Genomic DNA, 20,411 nt, shown 5'->3' on the forward strand with positions numbered 1-20,411 from the left:
CTCTGTGCCACAGAGCAGGACAGGGGACAGGTGCACAGTGAGTGGGCAGCAGATAGGCCCCAGAGCAGCACAGCCCATGGGCCCCTTTCAGCTCTTCAGATGTGTGATTTGGACATGTGGTATTTGTGGCATAAATAACTAAATACGTCAATACATGTACAAGAAATCTCCTTGCTTTTGAAATGTGTCTAGCTGCTTATGGAAAACATCAAGAAATTCCTCTGTCTCTATAATAAACAGCTTTGGGGCATGAAAAAAAACCCCATGGCTTTCTTATTCCTTTAGTTTTTCTGAATAATTCAATTAATAAAATGGATAGCAGCAGTTAGGCAAGTTGTAAAATACAGACACTTAGTGTCAGAAAACACTATGACCTTCACCTGGTGCTCTGACTGTGGAGAGGACACGGATGTCATCACATAAGTATTTACTGAGCCAGCACTCCCCCATCTCTGCTGCAGCGGGAGCAGGTGGGGTGGGGGGCAGGGGCAAGGCTCAGGGTGGGAGCAGGGAGCCATGGCAGACAGCTTGTGTCCAGATTTTGTTTTCTTCCACTGGAACATGGAATACATCATAAAATAGAATCGTATCTGAACTTCAGAGAGGATTCCAAATCTGACCTCTAGCCAGTTGTTTCAGCGTCTTCACTTAGGAACTCTTGTCTTCAGGGCAGCTGGTCAGATCACACATTTTGAGTTTCAGCAATTTTAACCTTGTTGGGAGAGCTTTTGAGGGAGCTACGAAGTGACCTCTAGGGAGGTCAGGAGATAAAGGGGAAAGGAGCAGCACCTAGAGCTGGAGTAGGCTGCTTTTCAGTCCACATAGGAGTACCTTGTTTTCATGTGCCACTGGAATCATGAATAAATGTAGGCAATGACACATGTGAAAACACAACACCCTTATGGGTTGATGATGATGGTGATGACAAGTGGTGGGATTTAGAAGTGTATCGGGTTTGATAGGACTATTGCCCTTGTAGCTAAAGAAAAAAATGATTCCATGTCTTTTATTGCGCTTGTTACATTCTGTTCCCTAACCTCCTTGTCTTCATATTCTTATTTTATAGGGTTACTTGTCTTGTGGATACTTGCCCTGGGCTCTTCGTTCTCACTCACATTTACAACACTTGTTCCCAAGGCACAAAACCATTCTAAGCTGGTGGGATCCCGAGGAACTTTTGAATTAGTGTCACTCCCCTCCCCCACCACTCCCCTCCCAGCGCTGATGGAAACCATCCCCCTCCCTCCCCAAATTAAGGCACATAGACCCATGTATTGAGCATCAGATCAGCATCTCTAGGAGGTGGAACCCAGATAGAAGTCTTCTTTCTCTTTGGGTATCGGGAAATTGAGGCCCAAAGCCATTGAATCATCTGCCTAAGAGAGCCTGTAAATATGCTGAGTGAAGCAGTCAGCCCTCCATGTTAGCGCCCCTCTCCCAGCGTCCAGCAGCCCTTCTCTGCAGGTGTGGTTCTCTGAGAGAATGCTGAGGGTATATTAAAGCTTCCCTTGGTGAGTCGCTTTAATTGGTGGTGCTCAAATGTGGTCCGTGGGCCCCCCAGAGGTCCGTAAAGCCCTTTCAGAGGTCAAAACTACTATCACAAAAAATACGGAAACATTATTTGCCCTTTTCACTGTCTTGACCTGTGCACTGATGGTAAAAAGCAATGGATGGTAAAATGGATGGTATCTTGGTATGAATCAAGACAGGAGCCCCAGACTCCCCTGGTTGTCATAGAATTCCTCACAGCCATACAGCAGCAGTTCAAAACTAACCAAAAGACAAAAAAATCTTAGTAATGGTGTCTTTGATGCATCAATAAAAATTGTTAATTTTATTAAATTCTGACAACTCGGTAAAAAGCCCTTTTACTACCCTTTGTAGCAAAGTGGGAACTATGCCCAGAGCACTTCTGCAGGATTTCCTTGAGATTTAGGTGGTCTTGAGGAAAAGCACCTAGATGATTATTTGTTACAAGCTGAACTAACCATTTTTTTTTTCATGGAGTTTTTACTTGAAAGAACCATGGACAAACAATGGTTACTCAGCCCCGGGTATTTGGTAGACATTCTCAAAAACAGATTTTCCTGCCACTTCAAGGAAAAGTAAAAGTATCTATTGCCAGTGATAAAAATCCAAGCTTTTCAAAAGGTACAAACCTCCATTTATAAAATAAGTCCTGAGCGTGAAATGTACAACATGGTAACTAGTTAATTATACTGTGTTGTATATTTGCAAGTTTCTGAGAGAGTAGACCTTAAAAGTTCTTACCATAAGGGAAAAACATGAGCTAGGTATGGTTATGGATATTAACTAGACTTATTGTGGTGACCACTTTGCAACATATATGAATACCATCATTATTTTATATACCTAAAATTAATACAATGTTATATATCAATTATATTAATAAAAAACCCAAGCTATTATAAGTCCTTCTCTGAACTAGGGACTTCCAGTTTCTTCAGATATTCTCTCTGTGTCTTTCTCTTCTTTCCTTCTTGGACTCTCATTATGCAAGTGTTATAAGCTTGATGGTGTCCCATGGGACTCTGAGATTCTGTTCACTTTTTTTTTTTTTGTCTTTTGTCTTTGTTGTTGTTGTTGTTGTTGTTGTTGTTGTTGTTGCTATTTCTTGGGCCACTCCCACGGCATATGGAGGTTCCCAGGCTAGGGGTTGAATCGGAGCTGCAGCCACCGGCCTACGCCAGAGCCACAGCAAAGCGGGATCCGAGCCGCGTCTGCAACCTACACCACAGCTCACGTCAATGCCGGATCGTCAACCCACTGAGCAAGGGCAGGGACTGAACCCGCAACCTCATGGTTCCTAGTCGGATTCGTTAACCACTGCGCCATGACGGGAACTCCTCTGTTCACTTTTATCCATTCTTTTTCTTTCTGTTCCTAAGCCTAGATAATTTCACTTAATCATCTTCTAGTTCATGGATGCTTAATTCTACCTACTCCTAATCTAATATTGAGATATTGAGCTCTCTACTGAATTTTTCATTTCACTTATTTTACTTTTCAACTTCAGAATTTCTATTTGGTTCTTATTTATAATTTATATGTCTTTATCGAGACACTGTTCTCTTAATTTTTTTTTTTTTTTTTGCATTTTAGGGCCACATGAGCAGCATATGGAGGTTCCCAGGCTTGGGGTCTAATTGGACTTACAGCTGCTGACTTACACCACAGCCACAGCAACTTAGGATCTGAGCTGCAAGCTGCATCTGTGACCTATACCATGGTTCACGGCAACGTCGGATCCTTAACCCACTGAGCGAGGCCAGGGATCGAACCTGCATCCTCGTGGATCCTAGTCGGGCTTGTTAACTGCTGAGCCATGAAAGGAACTCCTCTTACTTTTCTTTAGTTCTTTGAACATACTTCAAATAGCTAATTTACAGTCTTTATCCAGCATGTCAAGGGATCGTTTCTATTGACTGCTTTTTTTTTTTTCCTGTGTATGGGCTATACTTTATTATTTCTTTACATAGCCCATAATATTTTTGTGAAAATACTATGTGGCAACTCTGGAAACCAGATATTCTCCCCGCCCCCACCTTCCCAGGGCTTGTTGTTGTTTTTTGTTTGTTTAGTGACTCTTTTGAACTAATTCTCTAGAATCTGTATTCTTCTTCTTTATGGCCACTGAAGTCTCTCTCAGCTTGGTGGTCAACTAATGGTTGAACAGAGATTTCCATAGATGCTTCAACCCAGTGAGGCTCCCAGTTTCTGTGTACATGTTAGGGGTTCCCTCCAACGCTCAGCAGGCAGTTGGCAGCTCTGCCTTAGCCTTTACTTCCTGCTGGTGTAGAGTCTTAAGGTTGGTTAGAGGTGAGAGTTTACTGTCTTCTTAGGTCTTTCCAGAGCATAAGCACAGCTCTGGACACGCTCTCAGCCGTACGCATGTGCATGGCCTTCTAGAGCCCCAGGAATATGTCAGAGTTTTTCAGTGCCACCATGGATGTGTCATGACTCAGCTTTTCCTTTTCATCTTTTCAGTTAGCCTATTGTTTGTCTCAGCTGTTATCCATTGCTGCAGGCAGCCATGATGGTAAACTATTGCCCCTGATTTTTTTTTTTTTGCAAATGCTGTCAGGGACAGTATTGTTCACAAGGAGTGAACTCTGCATCAGGTTGCATAGAGACAGCCTTGTGAGTGGGGTCTTTTGGGAAACCACCAGACAGGTCAAATAATGGTGATTCCCTGGGAATGGGGCTTTGGAGTTCCTTCAACCCTGTTCTGTCTCTTTCAGTGGCTGCCAGGCTGCTGATTTTCGCTCTGATTGTGGGCTGTTGGTTCACAAGACTACAATGGAGCTGGGGGATGGAGAAGAGGACCAGGACAAGTCAAAATGCAAAAAATGCACTGTTCTTACTGAGATTCAGCCATTTTTCTTGAATAAATCCTTGAATAAATAGTCTTCGACTAAGTTTTCAGCATTCTGAAAGAGTTGATTCAGATAAATTTTTGCCAGTATTCTTGCTACTTTTGCAAAGGAGAAAACTTCCAGAAGTATTTATTTCAGTTTTTGCTGATGCCCTCCATCTTCTACTTTTGTCATGCAATTTAGCACAGAATTGTTTTATATCATTATGATAAGTTAATATTTATATCATTTCCTTAATTTAGAAATTTGGAAAACTTATATTCTTCATTATAAGCTTGATAGTTTTCTAGTACTTCAAAATTGTTCTGAGAAGAACAGTAGATCAGTGATTCTTAAAAATATTGTGTATTGAACTGTAATAATATTTGTAAGATTTCACAAGCCAGGTTTTTCCAGGGAACTAATGCATGATGTTACAAAGTCATACATGGGTTTAAAGATGCATGTAAAATGCCATACAGACCAATGGATTTTATATAACAAGTATGAAAAATTCCTTGATGTGGTTTCAGATTCCACATTGCAACGAATTTTTGGGTGGTATCAAAGAGATTATCTGCAATCATAAGAAAAGATTATTAAAATAATCCTTCCTTTTCCAATTACATATCTTTGTGGGGCCAGGTTTTTTTATATACTTCAACTCAAACAGTGTATTGCATTGCATTGAATACAGAAGCAAATAACAAAAATCCAGCTGTCTTCTATTAAGCCACAAGATACATGAAAAAAATATAAAGTGATACCACTCTTCCAATTTTACTTTGTTTTGGAAAAATATAGGTATTTTTCATACAAATATGTTAATTATGTAAATATGTAGCGGGTTAAGTTTTGTTATTTTTGAAGGAATAAATGTTTTAAATTTTTCTCAGTTTTAATTTTAATATGGTAAATATTGATGGCTATAAACCCCCATAAACAAATGTTCTTTGAGTTGTCAGTTATCCTTGAGAGTTTAAAAATTTGGTCCAGCAGCCAAAATGTTTGAGAACCTCTCGTTTAGACCAGTCCAGGTGATTTAAGCTCAGAAGAAGCTCCATCTACTTAAGGTCCTTTTTCTCTAATATGAATATGACTAACTTAGAAAGAACCTGGAGTATTCAGACAAGATTTTCACAGCAAGGTGAAGGAAGGCTGCAGCTTCCTTCAGCCAAAAGGAAAGGTATGCAAGGAGAGAATGCAATTAATTGTTCAGGGAATTTCTTCTGGAATGGTTTTGCATTTCTGTCAAATCACTATGGGGCATGCAGGTCACTCTGCCAGCATCTTGTAAAGATTCTGAACCTTTTGTATTCATACCATTGCAGTGGCTACCACTCAAGTCGCTTTTTTGAACTCCCTTTGCCCTTCCAGACCTCACCATACAATTTAGCACAGAATACCTACAAGCTTCTCTGAGAAATTTATAGTCTCTTCCCCAGTAGATTTTAGTCATTTTGGGGTTCTTGCCCATCTCCTTGATTCTTCTTCAGCTCAAACCAACATATTAGTACATACTCTCACTGTCTGTTGATCCATCAAGATGAAAACTTAGAACAGAAACACTTTATTTACAAACATGATCTCTCTCTACACTCTGTCATCTCCCTCTGAATGTTCATTTTATTTCTTCTTCTCCTTCTTCTTCTTTTTTTTTTTTTTGCTTTTTAGGGCTGCACCTGTGGCATATGGAGGTTCCTAGGCTAAGAGTCAAATCAGAGCTATAGCCACCAGCCTACAACACAGCCACAGAAACGTGGGATCCGAGACGAGTCTGTGACCTACACCGCAGCTCATGGCAATGCCAGATACCTGACCCACTTATCAAGACCAGGGGTCGAACCCGCATCCTCATGGATACTAGTCAGATTCATTTCTGCCGAGCCACAATGGGAACTCCTGAATGTTCATTTACTAACAGGATATGCAGAACCAGGCATCGAAGTCAGAGGCTCTGGTTTCCTATCCTGGCTCCACCACTTACTTTGTCACTTTGGGGAAATGTCTCCTTTGAGCTTTAGTTTTGCGGACAAGGAGCAGCTAGCACACTGTTTAATAGAGGAGGTATTCAACAAAGACTGGGTTCTTTGCCTGATTTTTTCCATTTCCTCATTAGGATGCTTGGAGATAATTACCTAGGACATGCCAACTGCAAACTGTAACTCTCTCAAAGGAATTCATTAGCCAGAAGTTAATTATACTTAATCCAGTTCCTTTTCCTCTTTAGTGTACTCAGGACAACTTGCAAATCTTATATCAGCTAAAACACATGTTCCATAAAATCCCATATTACTATTAACATTCCCCCATCTGTTCATTTAGAAGTTAAATGTATTTAATCCATTTATTTTCTCCATATTTTTGAAAATTGTTTTGTTTTCTTTCTTCTTTTTCTTTTCTTTGTGGCCTCATGCAGCATGTGAAAGTTCCCAGGCCAAGGATCAAACCTGCGCCATATTGAGCCACAGTAGTGGCAATGCTGGATTCTTAACCACTAAACCACCAGGGAACTCCTCTTCCTTTTTGTTTTTGTTCGTCTTTTTAGGGCTGCACCCATGGCATGTGGAGGTTCCCAGGCTAGGGGTCAAATCAGAGCTACAGCCGCCGGCCTACACCACAGCCAACAGCAACACTGAATCTAAGCTGCGTCTGCAACCTACACCCACAGCTCATGGCAAGTCTGTATCCTTAACCTACTGAGTGAGGCCAGGGATCGAACCTGCAACCTCATGGTTACTAGTCGTGTTCGTTAACTGCTGAGCCATGATGGGAAATCCCTCGGGAGCTCCTCTTCTCGATTTCTTGAGAATCATCTCTGTTCCCTCCTTTACTGCATTCTTACCTGGTCCTTTGTGCCTCTCGGGCTTGTTTTCTTTTCTTTCTTTCTCTTCTTTCCACAGAAGTCATCGTATCTTCAGGGTAGCCGGTTTGTCCAGCAGAGGGATTATGGCCTGGATATATCAGAAGATTAGAATTACTTGGGATTTTCCAGTAGCCCATGGTGCTATTTTATGCCCCTTTTAATTTCTTAACTGAGACCACATCACTAAGGACTAGCCAGAAAGAGGTGTGAAGGGAATGACATGGATAATGGGAAACTCAGGCAAAAGTCACTTTCTCTCCATGCCTCCCTCAGATTTGAGGAGACCTAAGCCTAATTAATAATGATGAGGTTGAAGATGGCTCCAAAGGTGGGCCAAGAACAGTCTGTAGCAGAAGAATGTGTTTGGGAAAGTTAAAAGCGGATTCCCAGGCTCTTTCCCAACAGATTCTGATTCAAGAATTTTGAATGGAGCTCCCTGATGATTCTTCTGCACATTTCTTGAGAACCAAAGGTAACCTGGTCTTGGCACTGCCTCATTCTTTTTTTTTTTTTTAATTGAGTTATATTTGAAATACAGCATTGTGTAAGTTGAAGGTGTACAATATATTGATTTGGTACCTTTATATTGCAATAGGACTGCCATGGTAGTGTTAGATAATACCTCTATCACATTATATAATTGTCACTTTAGCACTTCCTCTTTCTTTCTTTCTTTCTTTCTTTCTTTCTTTCTTTCTTTCTTTCTTTCTTTCTTTCTTTCTTTCTTTCTTTCTTTCTTATTATTATGTTTTGTCTTTTTAGGGCCACACCCACGGCATATGGAGGTTCCCAGGCTAGGAGTCGAAAAGGAGTTGCAGCTGCCGGCCTACACCACAGCCACAGCAACTCGGGATCCGAGCCGCATCTGTGACCTACACCCACAGCTCACAGCAATGCTGGATCCTTAACCCACTGAGCGATGCCAGGGATCAAACCTGTGTTCTCATGGTTGCTAGTCAGATTCATTTCCATTGAGCCATGATGGGAACTCCGCACTTCCACTTTCTTATAGAGTATGTGTGACCACACGTTTCTGCTTTACAAAGCCCCTTCACATAGATTTTGTTATTTGAATATCAGAATCACCTTGTGGAACAGGCAGGAGCAGGTACTGTCTCCCCCAGAAAGTTGCCCAAAATTTCAGTCTCCCTGTGTTGTTGGCCAAGGCAAATCTAGACATAAGCTGTGGGTCAGGCTTGGCCAACCTCAGCCACCCCTGGGTAGGTTCTACTTGGGAATTGAGTTACCAAAAAAAGGAGGTGTTAATGAAATTGGAATTAGTCTATGATTTCTGAAAATGAGGCCTATGTGAGTGGACACCCAACAATTGAAGGCTTATGAACACATACGAGCTTAGGAGACAAAGAGGTCCCTCCAGTGAGGAAGGAAGAAGATAAGGAACACTGTGTCCTGTCACTGTGAGCTTCTAATACTGACCTTCCTAGGTTAGATATTTGTGCACCCTTTGCACACATCAGTCACTAAAGATCTGAGCATCATTTCTAAGTCTGAGCCAGACCCTCAGGTCTTGCCTTGTGAACTGGAAAATACAGAGTGAGATTAGAGTGTTACATTACAATGAGGTCAAATGGGATAAAAAAGAGTGTAAATTATAAAGCAAGTATAATGAGTTTTTATAGGGACTTCAGAGCCTGGAGAAGAGTCCTAGTGGTAAAGGTTAGCAAGGCAGGTCAGACTCCAGGCTCCAGTTGGCTCTACTCAATAAAGGGAGGGGCTGCAGATCACTGTCCTTCCTGGAGCAGGGAGAGCAGGTGTGGCATGATCCAGGATTCAGTTTCTTCCCTGCTGGGCCAAAGCCAAACACCTGGCTTGGTCTTAAGTCAGGATGGCATGTGGATGTGGGTTTCCAACCAGAGGGGTTCATGACTGTGGTTTAGACCTCTATAGTCACATTAAATTCAAGAGGAAACAGCACTATTCTTCATACACACATTATGATACGTTTACAGCCTCCTGGCAAGAACCAAGGCTTCTTAACATGGTCTTTAAAATAGAGTTACTGTTGATACTGTTCCACTACAGGAGTTAGAATACTTGAGTTATTTGTGAAAAATACCTCACTCCAAAAAGTTATGCTTTTTCAAACTCATAAACATGACAAAAGGAGAGAGGAAGAAACTAGAATATGAATCGTTTCCCCATTCTTCTAAGTAATTCTTAGCATTTTCACTCTGGGGTAGGATGGTGGAAAGTCTTCAGGGAAAATGCTGAATATCCCAGCCTCTTGCCTCTGACCACAAACCCCTTCCCGGAGACCACATATCTCCTTGAATGTGCAGTAAAACCACGGTCACTTTCTGTGTGTGCCATGATGCAAGAAATGTAGGCATGCACGGCCAAAGGTGGCAAACTTACCTGTATCTTCTCTTCATCCTAGCTGTACCCCAGAGGACACTGCTGTTTATCAAATCTCTGCTAAAAACTGTTTTGGGATGATCTGCTGTTCTGCTTCCATTGAAGTTGAGTGCTCGTCAGAGAACCTACAACTCTCTCCTAGCCCAAAAGATGAGGGGGATGCGGGTTGGAACCGTGAAATGGAGACATATGAGCAGGAAAACACAAGTCAAATTGATGAGAAAGAACATCCTTATAGGGAAGAAGAACGTATTGCCTCTGGTCCTCCCACATCAGCTGATTCCCCTTCCTCCCAATTCGACGGGCCATGTTCACTCCAGTTATTGGCCAATAATGACCTTGATGTATCCAGTTCTGAAAATCTCTCGGACGTTAAAGACACAAGGCAAACTGAAGAGGCTTGTGATCCAAATCACAGAAAGGAAACTGCAGATGGGTTGCTTTTTCCTAATTCAAGTAATATTCCCAGTAAAGAAGGTGGGTTTTGCCACAGGATCGTGCATTCCAGAGTGTCCAGGTTAATGGAGGGTGCCTTAGAGTGTAATGGCCCTAATGAGGAAGACTTAAACTCTAGCCACCACAATCCCAAAGTACAGAAGTACATCAGCTTTAGCCTACCGCTGACGGAGGCAGCCTCATCCACTTCCCCAGGTGACAGGTCCACGGTCAACAAGCCCATCAGCCCACCGGCTTCCAGCATAGACTCTGACAGTGATTATGAACTTTGCCCAGAGATAACCCTAACCTACACTGAGGAGTTTTCAGACGATGACCTGGAGTATCTGGAATGTTCCGACGTTATGACAGATTACTCTAATGCAGTTTGGCAAAGGAACCTGCAGGGGACTGGGCATGTTTTTTTATTAGAAAGCGATGACGAAGAGATGGAATTCCATGAGTGTGGCCTGGGTGGGTGTGAGCGTTTCCTCAGTGAAATGGGTTGTGGGCCTCTGGTGTCAGATGACACGGGGCCTATGGATGCCACCACTGGCCTCCGTGGTCATCACTCACCACCCCAAGAAGTGGGGGTGAGGAGCAGCCTTGCCTCCACGGGCTGTGCCTCATCCCAGCAAACAGGGATGACCCTGACGCTGGGACCTCACCGGGATGGGACGTCTATGGTGACAGACCAGGGAAGATCTAATGCACCCGCTGCTTCAGAGGCTGCTGAAAATGGTTATTCAGGAATTCCAGGAGAAACCAGAGACAGCCAGGCAGGAGAGGGATTTGCCAGTGACAATCTGCTAACCATGGATAAAGCTGTGACAGGGAGAAAGGGGAAGAGCTTGTCTGGTGAGTTTAGAAAATCAGGGATGAACCAGTGTTGGGAGAGCGCGGCTGAGGAAAGAGCAGCAGGAAAGGACTCCTTGAGCAGGAGGAGCACAGAGAAACCTGCCAGGGCCAGGCCACCAGGAGTTAAGGGAAGAGCCAGGAAGCTGAACCCCAACTTGGACGAAAGGGCAGCAGAAGCCTCCCTTAATCGCCTCTGTCCCAAGGGACCTGTGAAGCACCCCTGCACCCCAAGTGATCAAAGAGCGAGTTCCCACGCCAGAGCAGACGCTACTGATCTGAATTCCCAGCTGCCTGCAGGAGGCTGTGCTGTTCCAGCCCAAGCAGAGCAAGGAGCAGAAACCTTCCAGACTCCATCAGGCTTGCTCCCCAGCGAAGGGAGCTTGGACTTCTGGGGAGAAGGAGTGTGGATTAAAAATGTATATGAAGCAAGCCTGGTTCCATACAGGAGTGATCAGCCTCAGGTAAGACTCCTCTTTTTAAAAATTACAAGCTAAAATGTGTGTGTGTGTATTTCCCTTCTCTTCACATTGATAGTTGCTGTACCACAACGTACATCAAAATCATTCTCCCAGTACCATCAGGGAACTTGTGAATGACAGGGGCTGCTGCTGGGAAGGAAATCTGGTTTTGAAAAAAGGCCCAGATAAGCTCTGAGCCATCCTAATTATAGCAAAAGACAGATAGAAATAAGAGGCACTAATGGGATTCTGGACAGCTGGAAAAAGAAATCTGATATTTTGTCTACCGCATGTGTTTTACCAGGCAATGTCACTATTCAGAAAGTTTTTCAAGTAAGTGTTTCGGGTGTAGTTTAAAAAAAAAGCAAAACAAGGTATTCTTTTTAGTAATTTGGGGGGACACTTTGAAAATTGGTCAACTGCTGGCTTTCATGAGAATTCATAGGACAAATGAAAGATTTTGGTGTGTCTCAAAGATTTGCAGAATTCATTTAATGATGCTGCAGAAAGTAGAAAAAAGTAGGTTTTGCTGTGCTCAAAAATCAAAGTAGATTTTTAAATGAATGCTTGTTTTATTTTTCTTAGATCACAAAGTATCAGGGGCTAAGAAAACACTGCATGAAGTGAAAAAAATGTTTTACCCTATTACTGATTTGGGGATATATTTGAAAGAGATGGACTTGAATTAATGGGAATAATTAATGTACAAAGGATGTTGTGTTTGATATATGAATTTATTTATCATTTTAAAGGGTTCCAAATGAACTTTGAATGGACATTGTCCTATGGCCAATATTTGATTTTTGTAAATAAGTACTCAAGAAAAGTTTTTTATCAATTATTTTTACTCTGCCTCTGTCCTCCCTTCTCCCACCTTTGTCATAGAAACCTAGTATTGTTTCTATAGAAGACTATTCTCCAAAAATTAAATATTAATTAAACTTATTCATTTATGTGGAATATTAAATTAAATATTCCCAAATGCATTCAAAGTTATTGAACTTCCTCTGATGAGAAAGCAAAACTTTTTAATTCATTGATTTATTAAGACCTGGTTATAAAATAGCCAGTCTAAAGATCACCAGATCTGAAGTAGATTTTTCCTGAGCAAATTGTTGTTTCACTGGCCAAATTAGCCATATAAAGGCTACATTTATGCTTTCCTTTTCTGCAGGAGAAGCAGCTTTATCCTATCTGGTTGTTGAACACACCAGTGACCACAGATTCATGCCCACGATTAAGTTTATGGAGGTGGTTTGTCCAAATAATACCACAAAATTAAGTTAGAATGTTAATTTTTCTAAGGCAATGAGCACAGCATGTCCTTTTCGACTCATACAATGCTCTTTGTCCATGGCATTTTATGGGACAAATTAATTATTAAGAGTCATGGGGGTGGGAAGGGCGCAGGGGTGAGAAAGAGGGGGCAAAGTGGCCCCCCAAAAGAGGGGAGGGGAGGGGGGCTATTGACAATGTTAGTTTTAGACCCTCCATGGTGGGAGGCAGTTCCTAGTTCCCTCAATGGCCCAAAGTTGAGAGGTGCTGAAGGAAGCACCTTCAGCTTGTGCCCTAAACTGAATCCTGAGGTGACATGTCCTGGGGACCCCAAGCTCACCGGTTTTCTGGCGATGCAGTGAAAGAAGGGGCCATCTCTGGGCCCAAGCCCATCTGTCTTGTGCACACTCCTTAGCAAAGTTCTTAGGGGACTCTTGCTTACACACCTACCTTCATGGATGCATACCTGCCTCACCAGCTATCAGCTCCAGGTGCAGCCTGTGCCTTGTGGGATGACCAAGGCAATGACCTCAGGCCTGTGAACATGACTCTTTAGAAAGTTTGCATTCTGCAGGTCGGGGGACCACTTCTCAACTTTGCTGTTCTCAGTAGCAGAGCTGACCTCTCTCTCACTCAAGGGACAGCATGAGTAGAAGCTGTATATTCAAGAATAGTTCTGTGCAGCCCCAGGTTAGAAATAGGATCTCCGTGTCTGTGGCATGTATGGACTCTTGACTAAAGCAGGAGAAATTTGCCACAGGGATAGTGGCATAGCGAGTACAGATTCTTTCACCCGTGCAAAAATTACTGTCTAACTGGAGGAGATGTCTGTGTTTCTTACACACATATAGAATAGAGCAACACTTATTTGACTAAATATCATTGCAAATGTGATACCAAAGCATTAGTTTGAGAATGAAATGAAACTTTTTATACTATTGCTTAAAAAAAAGATGGTTGAGTCTTTCCATTTTAAGTCAAAAGACATTTAAAATATTTCTTCTCAGACATCTGAGGCTCCTGGGAACTTAAAATTTGAAGTGGTTAAAAATTCTTGGTTAGGGGTAATATTAGTAAGTTTGCCCACTCTTGCTTCTTGCCTGATTCACTTACCTTTCAGGTGCCCGAAGTGGAGACAGTGACCCGCATCTTATCTTTTAGGATTTTCTCTTCATTGTATATTGCTTTTAGCCTTCTGAGCAAAATTCCCTACCTCTAGTTCTGCATTATAAGAACAAGGCTAGCATGTAGCCTAAACTGTCTCCAGGAGTCCTTACTTCCTCTCTTCCTTTCCTACTCTTAGCAAGGCAAGGCCATCTTGTTCTGATTTGTCTTGAAATAGTACTTACCCAGGCTGAGATTGGAAAGCCCCCAGTTTCTCAACGCTTATGGAAGATTCCTAAATTAACCCCAGTTTGGGAATGGACACAGAGAGGGTACCCCAGGGTAACTTGAATCATCTTCAAGGGTCACACCGCCAATCCTTCGTCTTGGTTCTGATCTCTCTTTCTTGATCCAACTCAGAGGTGAGGCCTGCCAGTCTGCCCATCTTAAGTTTCCCTGTAACCACCCGGGGGTAAGATCATCCTCACTCTTAAATCCGAAGTGCTGTGTCTGTCCTTCTGCATCGCTGCCCAGCTTCACCCCAGAGAGATTTGCATTTCTCTTTGGGATTATGGACTGACAAGTGTACAATATGGAAATGTATTCTTAGGTTCTGATAGTTAAGAATCTTCCCCATCAGGAATCAGTTCTAATAGAAGGTGAGCTCCATGAAGGTAGGGAGTTTGGTCACTGTTTTTTTGTTGTTGTTGTTGTTGTTTTTTGCTTTTTCTAGGGCCACTCCCACGGCATATGGAGGTTCCCAGGCTAGGGGTCTAATTGGAGCTGTAGCCACCTGCCTATGACAGAACCACAGCAACATGGGATCCGAGCTGCGTCTGTGACCTACACCACAGCTCACGGCAACGCCGGATCCTTAACCCACTGAGCAAGGCCAGGGATCGAACCTGCAACCTCATGGTTCCTAGTCGGATTTGTTAACCACTGAACCATGACAGGAACTCCTGGTCACTGTTTTCTTCACTGATATGTTCCAGGTTCTTGGGATAGTACTGGTCACATAATAGGCATTTGATGAGTGAATGAGTAAGTAGCCATCCCGTACTAGATTAAATTCCAGGGATGGTCAGGTATGATCTTAATAATCATTGGTCTCATGACTTTCTGGGCTTCGTTGTCGTTAAGTACATTCTTTGGTTCCCTTCTCATCCCAACTTTTCACTAGAAATTGCTGCCCATTGCTCTTCTGGCCCCACAAATGGATTGATTTGTGCTAAACCATCCATACCTTGCACTTGGCTTCCCTTGTGAACACTGGTGATTCACATACAACCTTGGCCTTTTCAGTGTCTCATCAGCTCTCACAAATTGCTACCCTAGATCCAGGAAGATTTTACCACATCCCCATAGCGTTTAAGACCTTCCACAGTATTGCTTCTTTCTACCTCTGAGAGGCAAAGCAGACTTACACACTGGGTTCCTTATCTGGAAAGCAAAGCATTTTCTCAGACAGGGTGTTTTTTATTTTTTGTGGTTTTTTTCCCATCTTCTTGTCTAGAGTGCCCTCACTTGGCTTGTTCCTAGCTCAGCTTACCTGGTCCTTGAAGACCAAGGTGCAGAGTCCTTCAAATTGCACTTCCCCTGGAACCTTTCCCCATCCCTAACGGTGATTTCTCCTTCCAGAAAAATAGCGTTCTTGTCTGCCTTCTTTTTATAGTGTGGTGGGCTCCAGACCTGGGTTCGTTCCGACCCTAATGCTTTCTGACTCTGTGCCCTGGGAGGAACTGCTTAAGCTCTCCCAGCCCCGGTTTCCTCATCTAATGCAGAAACAACAACGATAACCACTGCCACCTCATGGAGTGCTGTGTGGATTAAAACCTTGCCCGTAAAATGCTCCGCACAATACCTGTTACGCAGTTAACATTTAATAAGTATTAGCATTTTTTATTATTTATCTTCTTAATACATATATCCTTTCTCCCCATATTAAAGACATATTGAGGGCTGGCTACTGAAATTTGTAATGAGATTATTGTGTGTGCACATATTGTTATAAGAAACGAGGCAGAGACTTGGCCAGTTTCCTCCAATGATAACATTTGGAAAAATGATAGTATAATTTTCACAACCAAGACATTGACGATACCATCTGCTGATCTTATTCAGGTTTTCCCAGTTTTACTTGTACTTGTGTGTTTGTGTCTGTGTATTAACATCTATAGAAATGTGTCACCTGGAGTTGCCATTGTGACTCAGCAGGTTAAGAATCCGACATCGTGTCCGTGACGATTTGGGTTCGATCACTGGCCTCACTCAGTGGGTTAAGGAGCCAGCCTTGCCATGAGCTGGGCATAGGTCACAGATGAGGCTTGAATCTGGCGTTGCTGTGGCTCTGGTGTAGGCCGGCGGCTGCAGCTCCAATTTGACCCCCAGCCAGGGTACCTCCACATGGTGTGGGTATGGCCCTAAAAAGAAAAAAAAAAGTGTCACCCATGTAAGTTCCTGTGCTAAATGTGGTAGAAAACTTCACTTTAAGTCCAGCCAAGTAATGGTCAAAATGTGCATGGTCACCCAGTGACAGGCAGGCACATAGTAGGTCTCCAGTAAATTTTTTTTAAAGCCTAGGAAAATATAAGCAGGTAATCTAAACCTTCTTGCAATATAGTTTTCATATCTTGGACAGAACAATCTGAGATTTGGATTCATTTGCATAATAAAATGCATCGCCCTCCAAATGACAACTGTTAACACCAACTCAGGAAGGCAGTTAAGCTAGCTCTCTGCTGATGATGGGAAGAGCAGACGTGTATAATCACTCATCCTTCAGCACGTGGCGGTTACGCCCCTTGTCAGCACCACTCCATGGCTGACCCAGGGAGTAACACAAACATTTGTTTTGTTTTTAATCGAAAGGCCCATTGCACCCCTTCTGCCAAAAACCATTACCCTCCTGGACCTGCAAGCTCACTGAATGCTCAGGTTCCCTGCAGGCACTATACTCAGTGAGTGTTGGGTAAGCAATGGAAGCTCCTGACCACCTACAGCCTCACAGTGTGGTCTGCTGACCAGCTTGTCAAAATGCAGACTCTCAAGATACACCCCAATCTTCCAGGATCAGAATCTGCAATTTTAAACCAGTTCTTAGGAGATTTGTATGCACACTAAATTTCCAAAAGTCCTAGTCTGTGAGAGGTGATCTTTCCCAGGTTAGAAAAGACCCTAGGGCAATGGGCTCAACCCTGCTGCACCTGGGGTCATCTGGGACCTTAAAACATTCTGATGCCTGAGTGCCACCTCCCACCCCCAGGAGATGCTGATATAGTTTGGTTTGCAGTTGGTTTAGGCATTGAGGGCTTTCAAATCCCCCAGGTTATTCTCTGTACTTCTAAGGCTGAGAATCTTAGCTGTGCTTTAGAACCCCACAGGTGCCCAAGCCCCACTCCCAGAGGTCCTGACTTGGGTGGTTCTATAGCCCTTAGGGAGTGGAATGCAAGTGTCACCCTCGGGACTCCAGGTCCCTCCCCAGCGAGCAGGGGAGCACAGAGCTAAAGGTTGCACCTCTCATGAAAGCACTCCCTCGGGGATCCTGGAACCCTTTGCCCCTGATTTCCCCCAATCCTAGCTGAAGAACAAGGCTCCAGGTTATTACATACTACATTTCAAATCGAGGCAATGGCTATCCTCCACACAGAAGCTGTGTCTGCTCTGGTGCCGCGATTGCATTCCTGCAAAACCCTCACATTCTGCAACATCACACGCTTAAAATATCACGTCTTCTGGGGAGAATAGTACTCCCTGCAGGTTACTTCATAAACAGGCCATTTAAAAACTAGAGACAAAAGCCAAAAAATGGACTCAAGAAGTTCACCTGGACCATCCAGGGAGGTGGGCTCGAGCCGGCCAATGGCCGCCAGGGCAGAGGTTAAATACACCCAAGGTGACTAAGTGGAAATGCTGGCAGCCCTTTAGTTAGAGGTGCCAGAGGCTACTGAGGCCTGAAGACAGAAGTAGGTCTCTGTGGGGCTGTCTACGCAGCAGAGGAGGTGCAGCATGCCTCCAGATGCCCAGGCTGGGGAGCACGCCTCCTAGGAAAGAGGAGGGTGGGAACAGGTTGCTTTTAATTTTATTAAAACACAACTAGAAGGGGTCCCTGTTGCCAATATGGAAGTTGAGTTAAAGGCTATTTTCTTTCTCACTCAAGATTCTAAGAGGTACTCCAGCTGTTCAGGGCCCCTTAACCTAGGAAAGGTCGCCCATGAACCAACACAGCGTCTCTGTTATGCTGACGTTACCCCCTATTCACTGATCTCTTTGGACTGCCTCGTTACAGAATGCATGTCATAGCACAGAGACCCTGCCCCCATGGGGGTACGAAGGCCTCCTTCTGCACAGGTGCTCAGGGCTCCGTGGCCAAGGAGGGGCCTGGATGATTTGCATTGGAATCACTTGCTAAGGTGCGAGTGTAAAAATACAGATCTCTGAATTTTACCCCCGACTTAATGTATCTGCACCTTTCATAAGCCCTCTGGGTGAGTCTCAGCAACAATAGAATGTGTGAATACTTTGTTCCCGTAAGCAGTCATAGGATTGTGGAAACCATAGGAAGTTTAGGGCTTGTCAAGCGTTGCCCCTTGACCTTCAGCAGAAAAAAAAACCTCTCATGATTTGCATTTTTCTCTGCTTTCTAGTTGGCTTGCTATAAATGCAGCTTGTTTCACCTGTCCAGCCGCTGAAATAAATACAGATCCTGATTTATTGTAACTAATCCAAAACAGGTGTGCCATCTGCAGCTGAGTTTTATTTTGGTTCAGGGGCAGGAATTTGAGTGGCAGCGGTAGGCTGGTGGAGGGCAGGGTCCTTTGGCTGCGAGGGTGGGCTTTAGTCCCTGTAGCAAATCTCTCATCACTGCCTTGGGTGAGAGCTGAGTGCCAGAGACGTGCCTTCTTGGTCTGTTTTTGCTATGGCTGAAAATGAACTTGCTTCACCGAAATGGGATAGAAAAAAATAGTGCACTAACAACCTTCTATCTATACACATGATTGCTATGGTAATTCAAGCAGTGTGGTTGTAGTCCCAAATAGATGATAGATAAACTAAACTGAGTACAGAATCAGACCCAAGAATATAGTGGGGTTTGGTTTATGATAGAGCCTCTCAGGTTTTAGGGAAGAGACAAAATCCTCAGTGCTGACATAATTAGCCATCCATACGGGGGTAAAAAACAAGACCAATACCTTACAATAGACCTCACATTAAACCCCAGGTGGATCTCTAAGTTTAACGTCAAAAACTCAAACTAAACTACAGGAAAGTATATTGAAAACTATTTGTATGACCTTGAAGACCATAAGATCTTCTTGGGATGCAAAGAACAACCACCATCAAACAAAAAAAATGATAGTGTTGATTACATCAAATTCAAATTTTTGTACAACAAAATACTGTAAGTAAAACTAAATGAAAGTTACACACTGAGAAAAATATGTAGAACATGTGTAACAGACAAAGATTAATTTCCAAAGTACATGAAAAACAAATAGATGAGAAAAGTACCCTTAATAACAATTTTAAAAAGGAGAAAGTAAATAAATGTGAAGTTCATAGAAAAGGGAATATTGACAAAAAAAAAAAAAAAAGGAGTTCCCATCGTGGCTCAGTGGTTAACAAATCCAACTAGGAACCATGAGGTTGTGGGTTCGATCCCTGGCTTCATTCAGTGAGTTAAGAATCCGGCATTGCTGTGAGCTGTGGTATAGGTCACAGACATGGCTCGGATCTGGCGTGGCTGTGGCTGTGGCTGTGGCTGTGGTGTAGGCTGGCAACTGTAGCTCCAATTAGACCCCTAGCCTGGGAACCTCCATATGCCACGAGTGTGGCCCTAGAAAAGACAAAAAAAAAAAAAAGAAAGAAAGAAAAGGGAATATTGGAGTTCCCGTCGTGGCGCAGTGGTTAACGAATCCGACTAGGAACCATGAAGTTGCGGGTTCGGTCCCTGCCCTTGCTCAGTGGGTTAATGAACTGGCGTTGCCGTGAGCTGTGGTGTAGGTTGCAGACGCGGCTCGGATCCCGAGTTGCTGTGGCTCTGGCGTAGGCCGGTGGCTACAGCTCCGATTGGACCCCTAGCCTGGGAACCTCCATATGCCACGGAAGCGGCCCAAGAAATAGCAAAAAGACAAAAAAAAAAAAAGGGGAATATTAAATGGTTACTAACATATGAGGAGATAGAAAATCTTATAAGTAATTAGGAAAATATAAATTTTTAAAATATAACAATTTCATCAGATAGACAAAAAGTTTAAAGGATGATAGCACGAAGTTACTGAGATTATGAAGAAATGGGTTCATTTCCAGCAAGGGTGTAATTTGGTGATATCTTTTAACATGAAAAAGGGCAGCAGTGTTGCTTCTCAGTATCTGCTCTTTGAGAAGAGCAGGTGAAACCAGCAAAACACATCATGGGACTTTGCAAAGTGTAGATTCTTCTGTCTCAGCATAGAAAGTATTCAGCAAGAGGCAGAGTGATGAGGAAGGAAAGCGTTTATATGGACGCTTGTGAGAAATACGAGCAGGTGGGCAAGGGAGTGCCACCCGAGAGCTTGGGCTCCAGTTTTATAATCGAAGGAAGAATGGGGAAGGGTAGAAGACCACCTTCTTTCTCTTTTTTTTTTTTTTTTTGCTTTTTAGGGCCGCACCCACAGCATATGG

General features: G+C 43.2%; 1 protein-coding gene and 1 long non-coding RNA gene across 8 annotated transcripts in view; one reads left to right on the plus strand and one right to left on the minus strand.

Moving 5' to 3' along the window:
- LOC125119706 (uncharacterized) overlaps positions 1 to 13,942 on the minus strand; it is a 42,316-nt gene extending 28,374 nt beyond the window's left edge. For 2 of the 4 annotated variants that reach the window (XR_007133146.1, XR_007133143.1), the window contains exons 1-2: positions 9,619 to 9,779; positions 7,222 to 7,330 (exon numbers count right to left, since the gene is read on the minus strand). This is a non-coding gene — a long non-coding RNA (uncharacterized LOC125119706). Of the gene's footprint in view, positions 1 to 7,221; positions 7,331 to 9,618; positions 9,780 to 10,236; positions 10,320 to 13,757 lie in introns of those variants that run through there. The other 2 variants (XR_007133144.1, XR_007133145.1) reach the window with 2 other exon arrangements.
- The window catches only part of ALPK2 (alpha kinase 2), a 131,468-nt gene that overhangs the window by 39,108 nt on the left and 71,949 nt on the right, over positions 1 to 20,411 (plus strand). For all 4 annotated transcript variants that reach the window (XM_047767047.1, XM_047767048.1, XM_047767046.1 and 1 more), the window contains exon 4: positions 9,641 to 11,372. In XM_047767047.1, coding sequence (XP_047623003.1) covers positions 9,641 to 11,372 — 1,732 coding nt within the window. The remainder of the gene's footprint in view (positions 1 to 9,640; positions 11,373 to 20,411) is intronic.

The sequence above is a fragment of the Phacochoerus africanus genome, chromosome 2 (assembly GCF_016906955.1).
Source record: "Phacochoerus africanus isolate WHEZ1 chromosome 2, ROS_Pafr_v1, whole genome shotgun sequence".
NCBI lineage: Eukaryota > Metazoa > Chordata > Mammalia > Artiodactyla > Suidae > Phacochoerus > Phacochoerus africanus.